General features: G+C 51.5%; 7 protein-coding genes across 7 annotated transcripts; 4 read left to right on the top strand and 3 right to left on the bottom strand.

Annotated features, from left to right (window-relative positions):
* Positions 1 to 310: 310 nt before the first annotated feature.
* PMZ80_007636 (uncharacterized protein) lies at positions 311 to 829 on the bottom strand (the record flags this gene model as incomplete). The annotated part of the gene is made up of 1 exon (XM_064876042.1): positions 311 to 829. One exon carries the CDS (start codon positions 827 to 829, stop codon positions 311 to 313), a length of 519 nt encoding a protein of 172 aa, XP_064728306.1.
* A 435-nt stretch (positions 830 to 1264) lies between these two features.
* On the top strand, positions 1265 to 2272 carry PMZ80_007635 (uncharacterized protein; the record flags this gene model as incomplete). Its single annotated transcript, XM_064876041.1, has 1 exon — positions 1265 to 2272. One exon carries the CDS (start codon positions 1265 to 1267, stop codon positions 2270 to 2272), a length of 1008 nt encoding a protein of 335 aa, XP_064728305.1.
* A 226-nt stretch (positions 2273 to 2498) lies between these two features.
* Positions 2499 to 4172, top strand: PMZ80_007634 (uncharacterized protein; the record flags this gene model as incomplete). The annotated part of the gene is made up of 1 exon (XM_064876040.1): positions 2499 to 4172. The coding sequence occupies one exon, from the start codon at positions 2499 to 2501 to the stop codon at positions 4170 to 4172; it is 1674 nt and encodes a 557-aa protein (XP_064728304.1).
* A 2505-nt stretch (positions 4173 to 6677) lies between these two features.
* PMZ80_007633 (uncharacterized protein) lies at positions 6678 to 6968 on the bottom strand (the record flags this gene model as incomplete). Its single annotated transcript, XM_064876039.1, has 1 exon — positions 6678 to 6968. The coding sequence occupies one exon, from the start codon at positions 6966 to 6968 to the stop codon at positions 6678 to 6680; it is 291 nt and encodes a 96-aa protein (XP_064728303.1).
* A 1002-nt stretch (positions 6969 to 7970) lies between these two features.
* On the top strand, positions 7971 to 8951 carry PMZ80_007632 (uncharacterized protein; the record flags this gene model as incomplete). The annotated part of the gene is made up of 1 exon (XM_064876038.1): positions 7971 to 8951. The coding sequence occupies one exon, from the start codon at positions 7971 to 7973 to the stop codon at positions 8949 to 8951; it is 981 nt and encodes a 326-aa protein (XP_064728302.1).
* A 555-nt stretch (positions 8952 to 9506) lies between these two features.
* Positions 9507 to 10798, top strand: PMZ80_007631 (uncharacterized protein; the record flags this gene model as incomplete). The annotated part of the gene is made up of 3 exons (XM_064876037.1): positions 9507 to 9914; positions 9951 to 10293; positions 10344 to 10798. 3 exons carry the CDS (start codon positions 9507 to 9509, stop codon positions 10796 to 10798), a joined length of 1206 nt encoding a protein of 401 aa, XP_064728301.1.
* Positions 10799 to 11939: 1141 nt separating this feature from the next.
* PMZ80_007630 (uncharacterized protein) lies at positions 11940 to 14813 on the bottom strand (the record flags this gene model as incomplete). The annotated part of the gene is made up of 1 exon (XM_064876036.1): positions 11940 to 14813. The coding sequence occupies one exon, from the start codon at positions 14811 to 14813 to the stop codon at positions 11940 to 11942; it is 2874 nt and encodes a 957-aa protein (XP_064728300.1).
* Between the last annotated feature and the right edge of the window lie 216 nt (positions 14814 to 15029).

Here is a 15029-nt window from a genome sequence, read left to right as displayed (position 1 = left end):
GAGTGAAGGTGTTGGAAACGAAGAGTTCGCGAAGAGATGACTGAAAGGTAGGTTGGAATGAGAAACAATGTTAGCAGAAGATCACTAAAAGGACGTTTGTGCTTGCGAGGCAGGTACGATGAAAGTCCAGCTTCTATAGCAAGCACGCGTGACGCGTCAGATTTGACCCCAAGCATGATACCTGCCGCCTCGTTTCATTTTGTACAGTCCTCCTGCCGATGAACATGCTGGCGTTCGCATCCGTGGATATCGGCACGCCGCATCTTACCTGTATTTACGCTTTTTCGTAGCTCCCATGCTTCCACGAGTATTACAACGACAGCTCAAGCTGATTCTTCCCACCTTCAAGCTGCTCAATTTGCTTCCTCAACACATCCGCTCTGAACGACCTAAAGGCGTTTTCAATCCTTTGTTTTGTCTCCGGGTCTGATGTAATCGATCTTTTCGCTGTCGCGCCTCCTATCAATAAGCCCGTTTCACCACCTAACAGAACACCGCCAGAAGCAAACAACGTATATGTCAAGAAGTCTCCAAACGTAGAAGGCTTGACCAAGGGGCTGATGTCAGGTATTGCCTCTTCCCTCCCACTTGCAAATCGAACGTGTGTTGGCTTCTCTGTGGCTCGAAAAGCTTGAAACATCTTTCGTCTGTTCGATCGCACTTTGAATGCAAAGTACGCTCCCAGTGACAGGCCAGCAAGCGTTCCAATCATTGTTGCAGTCGAGACAGTGCTTGCTGCTGATTTGAGCTTCTGGCGGTCAGACTCGGTAAGGCTGATATCTGTTAGCTTCCACTGTAGCTCTCGACTTGGTGGTTTGCCCTTACTCATGTTTGAGGTGCTGGTCTGCAAGATCCGCCAGTTCCTGGTTCTGTGTCCGTCTAAGGACGGCTAACGATTCAGACATGACGGAAGAACTGGTGTATATCCAGCGGGACTTATGTTACTCGGTCGCCGGTAGCTCGAATATGTACAAAGGAGCAGAGTTTCAGAGAGTCTTCTTGACGACTGGAAGCAACAACAGCTGGAAATGAAGCTTGGGAAGCTGCGATGGGAACAAAAGTACGATCGACGTCATCCTCGTGGTCGTCGGACAACATTTCCAGAGCCTCAATTGTCGGTCTTGGCGGAGCAGGGAGCAGGAACGCGTGCGATCGTGACTGCCTCGTTTCTGCTCCAAACAAACCATAGTAATCTCTGCGTGCGTTCAACAGTACCGTACATGATAATGATCGGAGTTTAGAGTAACCCGATACGGTAGGTACCATGTCTGAAAGTCTGTATGGCTCAAAGCGGCCCACCAAGATCAAAGGCAAAGAGATTTCCTCCTCAAACTCCCTTGCATTCACGTCCAGTCTTGCTTCACTGATATCCAGCTCTTCCTCCAAAGCACCAGCTCCCAATAAGCCAAAGTCTTCCAAAGGCAAGAACGACCTCTTCACCGCTCACAACAAGAATGTGAAGAAGCGAGCAGCCAAAGATCTGGAAGACGAGAATGGCCAGACACACAAAACGAGGGATGATATCGGGTCGGTCTCGACGGCTGAGATTCATCGATCGAAGAGGAGGATGGAGGAGAAGGTGCGCTTGTACAATGCCATGAAGAGAGGAGAATATGTCAACCGCAGTGATGGCTTTGATGATCGAGGACTTGTCGACTTTGATCGCAAGTGGGCTGAGAAACAGGTGGACAAGGACGATTCGGATCAGGACGAGTTTTCAGATGAAGATGATGATGTCCCTGACGAAGAGATCGAGTATCTGGATGAATTTGGCAGATTAAGGAAAGGCAGTAAGAAAGAAGCTGGGAAGGAGGAACGTCGCAGCAGAATCGAAGCCATTGCCAGAGAAGATGCCGCGAACTTCGCTGCTCATCCACAGGCACCGACAAACATCATCTACGGTGACGCCATACAGCATCAAGCATTCAACCCAGAGCAAACCATCGCAGAGCAAATGGCTGAATTGGCTAAGAAACGTGACAAGTCAGCTACGCCGCCTCCTGATACACATTTTGACGCAACTGCTGAGGTACGAACGAAGGGTACTGCGTTCTACAATTTCAGTCACGATGCGGAAGAGAGGCGTAAAGAGATGGAAGCTCTTGAGCAAACGAGGCTTGAAACAGAGAGAATCAGGAGGGGAAAGGAACAAGACCAGCGACAGCAGCCACAGAATGCTGGCGACAAGAGTCCTGCGAATCGAACTGCGGATATCGCGGCCAAAGCAGCAGCCGAGAAGTTCCTCGATGAGTTTCAGCTTCCCGAAGGTTGAACAAGCCTGTCATGTTATTGGCATGATACATCGTTTCGAAAACTGTTCGTTTTCTTTCATCAGCTCTAGCCTGAACGAGGCGTCTCAGAACCACGGCCTGTCAGAGATTCGTTGTCACGATGGCAGTGCTGTGGAAGATAAAAGAGCCTTCGATGTCGACTTGTTTTCTGGCTTTCTTGCAATACACCACTGCTGCTTAAACAGTACATGCACTCAATAGCACAATATGGATCTTGTCAAGTCCGGCCACGAGCACATGAACGACCTATCACTCAACGGCATCGTTGGTCTGTTAGGAGTACCTGGATATATCCTCGCTACATTCTTCCCTGTCCTCGCTGAAAAGGCCCGAAGACACCCCTTGCTCTTCAAGAGCATCGCGGCTGTCTTGGTAGTCGTATCAACGTTGTTTGCCGCAGGCAGGTACCTGAACGGATGGGTCGACATGGTTTTGAACCACTGCATCTCTCGTGTTGCAATGCGTGGACATGACGTTCTGGCACGGACATTTCACGACTGGCTGGACGAGACACCCTACCGGGTGCCTTGTCGCATCATCGAGGGTCAGTCTGCTGCATATATCAGACGCAATTTTACAGGTCCTGTCCGGTTCTCTTCTAAGCACAAAGGTAGCAGACTCATCAAGTACTTCCCGCGGCAGGTGAACTATTTCTGGCATAACTGGAGACTATTTAGGGTCAGTGTGGTTCCAGAAGAAGGCGAAGATGATATGAGCACCTGGATCGACACGTTCGGCTTTTCTACTCGTCCCCTCAAGCAACTCCTAGACGAAGTTTGGGAGTGGCGTCTGCGAGATCAAGCTGAGAAGCTTACCGAGGTCTTGCATGCGAGTCATGGATACTGGAGGACTCTGGCGCTCAAGCGAGTGCGATCTATGAGCACCCTCGATCTTGCTGAAGGCGTACTTGAACCACTTATCAAGGATGTCGCTGACTTCTTGACCGAGGATGCCGTAACGCAATATGCGGCTCGTGGCATTCCGCATAGACGTGGCTATCTGTTTCACGGTCCACCAGGGACCGGAAAGTCGTCTCTGACACTGGGTATTGCCGGCCATTTCGACATGGACATCCAAGTCTTGTCATTGGCTGATCCAGACATGAATGATGTGATGCTTACTAAGCAGCTCACTTGGATGGACAAACCTTCAATACTCCTCCTTGAAGACATCGACAGCGCTGGACTTAGTCGTGAAGTGGCTGCGACATCATCCTCGGCCGACAAGGACGATGGTGACGATGACGATGCACCTGGAAAGTCAAAGTCACGAGTCACCCTCTCTGGCCTCCTCAACGCCCTGGATGGAGTTGGTGCGCCAGAAGACTGCATTGTGATCATGACGACCAATTGCCCCGAGGCTCTTGATCCTGCCTTGACCCGCCCAGGTCGTATTGACTACAAGGTCGAGTTTCACAATGTCGACAACTTTATTGCAAGGAAGCAGTTCCTACGCATGACAGCTACAAACGACAAACTCAAGCACGAAAAGCTTGCTGACGACTTTGCTGCCATGATCCCAAAGGGTCAACTATCGCCCGCTGAGCTCCAAGGTTTCCTGCTCGGCTGTGGTAGTTCCGCGCAGACGGCAGTGGATGGCGCGAGCGCATGGGTCGAGAAAACTTTGGCGGAAAAGGAGAAGCAAAAAGAGCAAGCCGACATGGCTGGGAAAGCTACTGAGGAAGCTGCGAGTGCCCAAAGTGATTCTGCTCCTGATGATAGCAACTCCACAGATACGGTCGATGTGAGTACAGCTGGTCAGAACCGAGGTCCTGATGAAGGGACGGTCGTTGTCAAGCATGACAGGAATCTTGTCTTATCTAGTATGATGGGCGCGAGGTATCTAAAGAGTCTGCAACACATGATACTCAGATCGTTCTAAGCGATGCTGTCAGGGTAGGAGGGTGAGCGAGTGGTGGATATTCAACACCATGCTTCAATGGCTATTATGAGAGTCGACGAGAGCATAGAGAGCTCTCATTACACAATAGAGTACTAGATTAGTCAATCGACCTGGTCGAAGCCCACAATAGTGCCGTTATAAAGTATCAGATAGCACGAACCAAACCATCTTCTAACCAGAGCGCATCTGAAGTGTAGGTCTTACAAGTCCACCTAGTGTTAATCGTATTGCGACCGTGAGATTCAGCATTGCTTGAGGTTCTGTACGTGCTGGAGACCGTAGCAGTGAGTTCCTCTCCCACAGCTATCTTCCAGGTTGGCTTTCGCGATCTCAGGCCATCATCCACATCTCCCGACAAGAATGGTAAATCTACACATAAATTCCAGATTATCTACCCTGCCCTCGAAGTTCCACATCCGACCTTGACAGCGCCTCAATCGTATTACAATTGTAGCCGTTCTATAACCCAGCTAGAATCATCATGGAGAAATCAGCTTCCTGGACCCTGCCAAGAACACAGATACTCTAGAGCACCGGCTATGTCCTCCTCAGCTCAGGAAGTTCGAGATGCTCCGTTCAGCGCAGTGGCTGAAGTATACAAGGGCAACATAACGGCCTACCTAACCTTATGGTCAGATCTATAGGGCACAATCCACAAGCTCGTTGACACAACGAGTGCGGCATACGCCGCCAGCGACAACCACCCTCTCATGCTTCCCGGATCCCTTTGGTCAGAGATCTTCGATGCTGTCCGGTGTGAACCAAGCCGAGACTACATGGGCGAGACACTGGATGAGCAGACCGCAGGCCATCGAAGCAAGCTCGTCAGCATACTGGCGCAATCCAACAATTACCGGAAGATTCAGGTTCAGACGTGGTCGGAGATTCAGCCGTGAATCCGCGAAAATGGTCCTCCCTCCCAAGTTCTCAACATGCAGCACTGAAGCCCGTGAGCACTGGAGTTTCGACCAGGTAGCCCAGCAGCAACAAGGACATAGACAAACCTAAACATCTTCACCGTCCTGCTCTGGTCCAAATACACAATCGACCAAACACCACCACCATGCGACTTCGCAATCCACGCAATCTGGTCGCTTCGAGGAACCACAGGGCCCAAAAGCCGTTGCGTGGTCTGGTCCCTGCCGCGGCAGCGTGGGTGGGATGGGGGCAGAGGAGAGGATGGGTGGGGTGGTTGGGGTGTCGTAAAGAGACAGGAAGTCTGTGTGTTTGTGTGTGAAATCAAACTATTTTAACATCGCCGTTCCTACAGAGATGAGGCTGTGTAGTCGACATGGCCTACCCATATGGACCGGGACATCCATAACCAAATATCCTTGAGGAAGCTGTAAAGTAGTTCGGGAAATTGCTCGTAGATCAAGAAGTGAGAATGAATGCTTCCGTGCTCGCATGCTTTCTACAGTGAGACGGTTGTTGCTGATTTGCAATCTTGCCGAACACGTCGAGGATCAGGTGTGCGATCCCGAGCTCATTTGACGCTTCAGTTGCACAAGACCTGATGTTCAATGTCGTCTCATCCAAGCCATCGTCTTGGAAGGAGGCATCGATCTTCTTGCTAATCACAACCTTTGTCGTCATTACAGACCAGACCTGCCAAGTTTATTCTCCGGTGGTCGGCCAAGCCATCGATTCTCCTATAGTATATACCAGCTGGTCCTGTGCCTCCACAGCGGGCTCGCACCAGAATCCTCCATGGCATACACGAGTACCTCACAGCCCAGCCAGCCTCTTGTTCATGCCGTCCATTATGTAGAAATTGTGCTCAGCCTTCGAGATGAAACCTTTTCGTGTTTGTTTGTTGACTCTAGAATGTGATGACGTGCTCTAGGCGATCGCCAAGCTTCACAAGCATATCTCGGTGAAGCCTAATTTTCATGCCCAGCCACAGGAGCGTTCTAGCGTTTCCATGATCACCTGTTCAAACGAATCAGCATCTATGAATAGAGTCCCAGCGTCATAAACCTCGTCAAGCTTGGCTCCGGCGAAGCAGGTACCAAAGTATGAACAGCCTCGAGCGTCCTTTCGTCCAATAGTGCACAGTCTCGAATCACGAATCTGGCGAAGCCGGGAAGAACGGCCAGCCAAGACTGGGACAGAGTTTGGCTTACGTTGCCTGGGCCATAACAGTCATAGAAGATCAGCGAAGCACAACAACAATCTCGTATATAGGTGCAGCTGCTCCTCGGGTGCGCAAGCACGACTGCTAATCTCACAACATACCACAAAACTTCCTCATCTCCAAACAATCAAACAACTCCACAACACTTCCACTTCACCTACCAACATTATGCAATACAAGTCTCTCATCCTCACCGCCCTCGCGGCCTCTGCCAGCGCCCAGGTGGCCAGCAGCGTCGGCAGCGCCGTCTCATCAGTAACCGACTTGACCTCCTCCTCCTCCTCCTCCTCTGACTCCTCCGCCGCCGCTTCAGCAACCAGCTCGGCCGTGAGCTCAGCCTCAAGCGCTCAGTCCTCTGCTGGCTCCAGCGCCGCCAGCGTTTCATCCTCGATCGCGGCCTCTATTTCAAGCGAGTCCTCCAGCATCGCATCCAGCCTGTCGAGTGCTGCCTCCTCCGTCACCGACCCTGCATCTCTTTCCAGCTTGAGCAGCTCTGCATCCTCAGCACTGAGCAGTGCATCCAGCTCAGGTGCCTCTCGAGCTTCGAGCGCAGCTAGCGGTGCCTCAAGCGCCGCATCCAGCGCAGCAAGCGGCTCCAGCTCTGTAGGTGCTGCACCAGTTGCGACTGGTATGGGCATGGTTGGTGCTGGTCTTATGGGCCTTGCCGCTCTTTTGTAGATATTGATGTATGATCAGTTGTATCATTGAGCGATGGATGAATGGATCATATGTAAGATATTAAGATATAATACCATACAATGTTAGAGCTACATCTGCAAACCTTCTGTGACCGAGTGCTGTCCGTTCTTACCGTTGTGTACTTTCGTGAAGTTGTTCTCGCATCGCCAATTTCTTTCCATCTTTGCTTTGCAGCTTTGCGAGATGAATGTTGGGCGTTACCCAGCGGCTCTGACTAGTGTCTCTTGACTTCTTCCTTTTTCGCGGAATTATACACTCTGTACCCCAGGGTGACTGTCTCGGGGGCGTGCTGGGCCCGCTGCAGCAAGCGAAGGGCGAACGAAGATTTCCTGGGGACGAGTCGCACTTGCCATTTTGCTGTGGCAATAATCATGTGCTCAATAATTCAGAGTGCGCTCGCACCTTCCTCGTATACCGTCTGGACTCCCTGGATTATCAATATGTCTTGTCGACTCGCTGAGCAAGCGGTCGACGTTGTTTGCATGTGACACCAGCTGAATCAGCTTGCCCTTTGCCTGCAAAGAGCCTGCGGAGTGCCGCCTAAAGCACCCCTGCAACCCTTGGCGCCAGTCTCAACTTCGCCTTTGGAGTCCGCCGCGCTCGATTTGTTTTTTCTATCTCTCCCTCACAGGTTACTAATCGTACTGCAGCACGATTTTCCTCTTTCAGTAGTAACTAACAATGCGGACACGACCTGCTGTGAGAGTCTCTAACACCCACCTGATGTGGTGCGATTGGCGTCCCAATTGATTGATGAGCGAAGGACACGCCAACCATGGCGAGCGTGGCAATGGCTGACTACACTGGCTCGGTGAGAAGCTCAGAGCGAGTAAGTACTGGAGGTGAGTATAAATGTAACGACCCCTTGCGACTCGTGAAGTGCCAGGTCATATTCAACTCAGCACTTGCAAGTTGAGCAATCCCGATCAAGAATCGGTAAAATGCCTCTCTCAACCAACGACAAGACGAACGAGGTCGCAGGCGCGACTGTGAAGCAACTCCACGACATCTTTGGCGCGCACTCTGGCTACCGACCTGCCCACGCCAAAGGTCTTCTAGTGTCAGGCACATTCACGCCGACAGAAGAGGCCAAAGCGCTGTCAAAAGCACCCCACTTCAATAATGATAGCACAAGCGTAGTGGTGCGATATTCGAGCTCGACAGGCCTGCCTCAACTGCCAGATACTGACCCGAATGGCGATCCTCGGGGCATGGCAACACGGTTCTTCCTTGGCAGTGACCGAAAGCATACCGACATTATTGCACATTCGACTCCGTTCTTCCCAGTCAACAACGGAGAGGATTTCTTGAACTTCTTCAAGGCTGTAGCTGCCGGTACTGTGCCAGATTTCCTCGGCTCTCACCCAGCAGCTCTTGCCTTTGTGCAAGCTCCCAAGCCAACGCCAAAGTCTTTTGCCACTGAAGCCTACTATGGCGTCAACGCATTCAAGCTCATCAGCGCTGATGGCAAAGAGACCTTTGTTCGATACAGGGTCATGCCAGATGCAGGTCACCAAACCTATGATACGGCTGAGCTTGAAGGGAAGTCATCAGATTTTCTGCATGAGGAGCTTCGCGAACGCCTGAACTCCGGTACCTCTTCACTCAGCTTGATGGCACAGATCGCAGAGTCTGATGACCCGACAAATGACGCAACGATCCACTGGCCTGAGGAGCGCAAGCAAGTCAAGCTTGGCACCATCACACTGGAGAAGGTCGTCGAGGATAGCGACGAGCTTCAGAGAACTCTCATCTTCGATCCAGTGCCGCGGGTCGATGGTGTTGATGCCTCTGACGATCCGTTGATTGACTTCAGGGCTTCGGTATACTTGCAGAGCGGTAAGGAGAGACGAGCAGCTGGTGGTTACAATCCGGAGAAGCTGCCCAAGTTCGTGCCGGAGGCTGCGAAGGTTGCTACCTAGCAAGGTCGATAACAACGAAGAGCAGCACACTCTGCTGCAGAGCCGTGTCCTCGAAGAAGTATTATTAAACGCTGCACCACGACTTCCTTCTGGTATATGCTTCTCCTCCTCTTCAAACATCGTTCACTCTTGCTTCAATTGGTCATGCTTTCTGCCGCAGGGGCCCTCCAGAAGTTGTGTTTGGACTATCTTGTGCATTGATCTTTTGTTGGACGCGGCGTTGCGTCTGTACGAACTGCTGAACATTATAGTAGCGGACTGGCCGTACGATAACCGAGCTGCATCTGTCAACAGTCTCAACCACTCCCCTCAGGCCTTACACTAAATGCACTGATCTACCTACTAGCTCAGTCAGAATCTACGACTACCTCATTGCTTGTAAGCATACTTCCTTATACAGCTGCCAAGACGAAAAGACGGAGGCCACGGACAATATTGTCCTGCACTTCTAGAAGATTTCTTTGTTTTTGTACCTGCAAACTTCCTCCTCATCCGAGACCTTATCCTTTACCAATCTACGAACCACGAAAGACAAGCCAAAGAAAGTCTGTCGCCATGTCTCAATCCACCAATATCGACCTGTCTAATTATTCTGGAACGAATTTCAACTTCGGTGGCTTCAATGGTGTTTTCTTGGGTAACACCCAAGGCAACGCCTTGCCGAGCCAGTCGCTTCCACAACTTCCACTTCCGGTCCCATGGTCATACTATGTCAATTCTTCAGACCCCTTCGACCACTCCGAGCCTGACAATGAGATCGTGAAGGCATGGGTCAATGCTACTCCTCCTCAACACCTTGATTCAGCTGGCGCCCTTGTCATCCTTGTCAAGAATTCATTCTCCCACCACAATTTCCACCGTGTGAAGAAGACAGGATTTCGGGTCTCAAAATCAACCATGGCGTCCTCCGCACCATACTTTCGCAGTGCGACCACACAGCAGTGGAACAAGAATGGCGACTTAGTAATACTCACAGATATTGACCCTCGTGGCCTTTAGGAGCTATGCCTCATCTTACACGGCAGACATTCCGAACTGAGCCTCGACACCGCCTTCTGGTTTCCTTCAGTCATAAACCTTGCGTTTTTCTACCAATGTCCCGGTGAATGCATCTTCATCGTCGGCTCGTTCCTCAACGCATACCCAGGCTCTGCCGACAGAAGAAGCTATCTGGCTCGTATCGGTCTATCGATCGGAGATGTCATTGCCATAGCCACGATGATGAAGCAGAAGAAGCTGTTCTGGTGCGCCACAAGTGAGGCCATCCACAACTACACTCGAGATGAACTCGTCAAAATGACTTCCCCACACTTGGTCGAGTACATCGACTCCTCTATCAAAGGTTGGTCATGTCTATCTGCTACAGAGTGCAATAACTAATTCGAGCATTAGGTGCTATCTCCAACTTCATCCTCCGCAAAATGAGTGCGCTGCACGCTGCAGCCGAACGACCAAGTCTGTTACAGACACGAGCAGCCAGCCCAACGGTCTGTACAGCCGTCCTCTCGCGAAAAGGCTATTACGCCGTCGGCCTCGAAGGAGTCGGTATCACGGCTAAGGCGACGCTCAACGGTCCGCTTCGATCCAAAGAAGTTCTCAATCGCATCCTCAACGCAAGCGACGCTTCTGCAAAGCTTGGCAAGAAATGCAAAGGGGCGCAAGGTCGACAGTGTGCTGGTTGTCAATTCAGCTTCTACGGGGCTATTACTGGTACTATTCGAGAGACGGCCGGGGAGAACCGACCTCATGGTCTTTGCATGCTTTGCGTCACTGTTGATAGCCACGCAGAGGTCGTCGTGAAGTGCGATAAGCACGGTGTGTCTGAGAGGAGCATGAAGGCAATTTAGCCTTCAAGACCGAGAGTGTTCATACGGTAAACTAGAACTGCGGCATAATTGAGGTTCGTCGAAGGCTAATCAGAGGTGAAGGTCATTCAAAGCGATCACTACTTGTCAACGACGACGAACATTTCATGCACATATGAGACCCGAATTCGACTGGAAGGGCAGAGAGTGCTGTACGCCAATGCATGATTGACGACGACTACTTTGCAACGACCACGAACTTCTGAAGAACTTACGAGACAGGAGTATGCCTAGAGGGCTGAGAGCAAGGTATATCAATGTATGAATGTTATGGGCATTGCAAGAAGCGGCTGGATGTGGCAGCAGCAGTGATGATGTCTTACGAAGGGCATAGCGCGATGCTATCATTGTTATGCTAGCGGGGAAAAAAAAGGCTAAAACTTTTATCCAAGAGCCATGTCTCTTCACGCCACAGTCCCCTGTAGTCGGCACAAGTACCCAACCGACCTTTTGCTGCCTCTTCAACGTTCTCCCCCACGTAGCCCTCACCTACGTGACCTTCTCCCCGAATGTCCTGCTCACGGTCCCATACGCACACTGCTCGTAAGGAGTCCTGCGCCACTGCATGCTTGATACCAACTTCCCTTGCTTCGTCTGCCTCGAAGGCACACCAGACTTTGCTGCTCTATGAGCAGAAAACAAGAACACGAGTAGCCAACACCCATGTTGCCATCCATCGCCTCACAAAGTCCGTCGAACCGCCGTCATAGCAGTAGCAGCCTCGATCTGCGTGACAGACCACAAGCGACAACACGTGTACACAGTACATAGAGAATGCCGCTGAGGGTGTGTTGCGCAATATATCTGAGTCTGAGCCTGAGCTCTTCCTGACCGTAGTTGCCGTTAACGTTCGCGGCAGTACTCGCGGCGAGGGCCCCCCGGCGAGGCGCATGTCTGATGAGTGGACGATCTATGAGGGCGCACCAGAGACGTATGTTATGCCTTACCGCTGCAGTTGAATAGAAACTTGTGGATGTGGGGTACCACGTAAGGGCCTGATGATTTTGTGTTTGCGTCTCGTTGATCATAGCTGCATCGACGCTTTGCTAATTAGCGTTGAGCTGAGTTGTTGTCTCCATGCTCTGATGTTTCCTTGTCTCAGCGTCAAAGTTGCTCGCTTCCGTCACCTATACCCCGAGTGACGCCTGAACTGCTGTGCCGAGTATCCCCGACTGTTATCCTCCTCCTCGCTAACACTACTGTCCGATGGAGTAGCATAATGACCATGCCCTCGACCATGCTGCTGCTGATCCGCCGACGAGTAGCGCGTTCCTTGTGATATACAACGCTGTTGTGAACGATTGTGATCTCTGGGTCTGAACGGCTCATAGCGATGCATTTCTGGCTGCCGCTGGCTTCGTTCATGCTCCGTAGGCTCAATACCTGTGTCGCGAGGGGTATCAATCTCTCCATAAGGGTTGCCCGCAACCGAATACTGGCTTGCTGTATACACGTGTCTGGGAGGTCTCCCTGACGTATGCTGAGTCATGGCGTGTTTGGTAGACTGTAACTCGGCGGATCCGTCGACAGTCCATCTGAATATGCCATCTACACCTCTTGCGCGAGCGAAGCCGTAGTAGCCTGCTCCGTATTTGGATGTAAGTCCGCGTTGATCGAGTGGCTGGTTTGACTGTTCGTATTGGTCATGCTCATCGTGCTGTGCGAGCTGGCTTCCGCACAGGTATAGCCAGACATTGATTAAGGTATCGGGCTTTCGTGGCAGTCTTCGTGTACCTCCGGCTGAGGTTCGGTTGTGGATGATCACCGCGACGGAATTGGCTGCCATGATGGTCAATATTGCCAGCGTAGCGAAGGACGAAGCCTGCAAGCTCGGCAAGATTTGTCCGGAGCTGTATGGTATACCGGATACTGCGATCAGGAGAATATCGCCCAGGATCGCCGCGATGGCCGTCGAAGTCACTAGATAGTTTCGTAGCTTGAGCCCCTTGTACACGGCCGTGAAAGGATTACATGCCGTTGACGTCAGAATTGATCGCGATGCTGGCACACCAGATTGCGAGCTCATAGCCACTGCCATGCTCCGATACGGTGCCATGAGCGTCAGTCCCTGCGACGTATCGCTCCAGCCCGTTGAGACAATGAGCGCTAGACTCGTCAGAACGAGACGTGGGCCAAATTTACCACTGTTGAAAAAGTTGTTGAGAACAGAGCTTGTGCTGTCCAGGTAATAGTAGAGGACGATGATGAACGTCGCAATTGCGGTCAGAAGCATGATAATGTCGTAGATTAGCTGGAGATGGCGTCGCCTTGCGTTGATTCTCAACTCGGCTGCTTCGTCGATGGTTGGGTCGGTAACTGCTCCGTAAGAGTATCGTTCTCCTTTAGCGAGGTGGTGTGGTAGTTCATCTCCTGCAACCTTGATTAATCCATAGCGTTGTCCTCCGTCGTCGTCGGTTGCAGGCAGACCAGAGTAATTCTGCTTGCCTGTATCAACGTGGTAGAAACCCAACCTGTACCTATTTCCGGCTAGATTGCGTTTTACCTCTTCGTCACTCGCAGATGGGTCGATCTCTCTTAGATCCTGCATAACGTCTGGATTTCCAAGCAGTTCGGCCATTGCCGCTATGGATGAAGGGTCAGTCGAGACCCCCGACCGTTTTCTTCGCATGATTAGACAAGCCAAGACGAATTCGAGAACGAATATGAGTGCCACGACTCCAAGCAGAAAATAGAGAACTGACTTATTGACCGCCCAGCCAGGAGCACAACGAAAAGCCCGTCCGGTGCCATCAGTGCAAGTAGCGGTTGAAACTATAGTCATCAATTCTGAGACTATAGCCACAACAGCCAACCAGGCAAGTAGAATCGAGCCACCAAGGACTAGTACCCACTGGCCTTGAAGTGCCGCAGACAACGACGAGATGGAGAATGACGACGCGAGGTAATTGCCGAACATTGTGTCCTTTGCAATTGCACCTGATTGCGCTGACAATTGATAGAAGGGCTCCATGAGTCTGAGATTCACGAAGATGATGCCCCATAAGGTAGACATGATCACCGCAATAATTTTTGGGAGGTACATGGCGTAGAAGTAGTAATAGTTCTTGAACGTCAGCTTGAATAGATAGAGGTTTGCGTCGATTGTCGGGTCGATGGTTTTGGAGGTACTTCCAGTGCTTTCTGTGTCGGTTGCTGAATCTGATGGCCCTGATGGCTTTGAGGTGTCGGATGTGTCTGGTGTGCCCGATTGGGCCGCTGAAGCCGTTGGTGATACCTTGTTTGAGCTTGCGAAGCCGCTGACAGTGGCAGAAGCACCTACTGTGACCTTACTCGAGGCTGAAGCTGACAGAGAAGCTGCAATACTCGTCGCTGAAGGGTCTTCGAGGTCCACAGTCGCGGAAGCCACCATGTCCAACGAGAAGAAGGATTCCGACTCCGTCACTTCCGGAGCTGAGGCTGTCGGCGATGAGGTCAAAGACAAAATGTCCGTAGCTGATGCAGTGGCAGCGGATACGTCTGGCGCCGAGGATTTGCTCGTCGACTGCGACGTCAAGGATAAGATATCCGTGGCTGATGCTGACATTGCCGGCTCTGTAGGTGTGCTGCTGGGCAACTGCGAGGTCAGAGACAAGATATCATCAGCTGATGCTGATTCTGCCGACACTGTTGTTCCGGCTGAGGTCGTTCCGGCTGGCTGGGACGTTGTGGGATTCGCTGTCTGTATGGTAACGGCTGCACTAGCGCTTGAGGTGGAGGAGTACAGAACATATGAGACAGTTTCTGCATCGACCACATCCTGACGGCGCACGAGGCCCTGTGCCTCTTCAACTCTGGCTACATCTCTCTTGACGTTGATGCTTGTCTGGCGCTCAACACGGCTGATAACTATGAGCAGACCGAAGCAGACACCCGTGGCGGCAAGGAACAGGAATTGTATCCATGATTGTGTCGAGATAGTTCGATATTGCTTTACAGTACGTCGTGATCCGGGTGCTCGTCGATACGGCCGGTTATGAGCGACGTCGTGAGTGTCCATTGCATGACCAGATGGGTTGGTAAGAAGCTGCGAGAGTTCAATGCGACATGCTTCGTAAGTACCGAACAACGTTGTCGACGTGACTTGAGGAGATGCTGAAAGGCATGAAAAGTGGTTGACTAGATGTGGTAGGAAGGACGAGATCGCCAAGAGTTTTCCTGAAATAGATGGTTAGGCCAGGCCGGCGGCGTGCATCTCAGCCACGCTCATTTTGAG

This window comes from Knufia obscura, assembly GCF_036327395.1.
Source record: "Knufia obscura strain CCFEE 5817 isolate CBS 148926 chromosome Unknown scaffold_9, whole genome shotgun sequence".
In the NCBI taxonomy this organism is placed as follows: domain Eukaryota; kingdom Fungi; phylum Ascomycota; class Eurotiomycetes; order Chaetothyriales; family Trichomeriaceae; genus Knufia; species Knufia obscura.
Note: the sequence above shows the minus strand (reverse complement) of the source record. Positions and strands in the feature narration are given on the sequence as shown.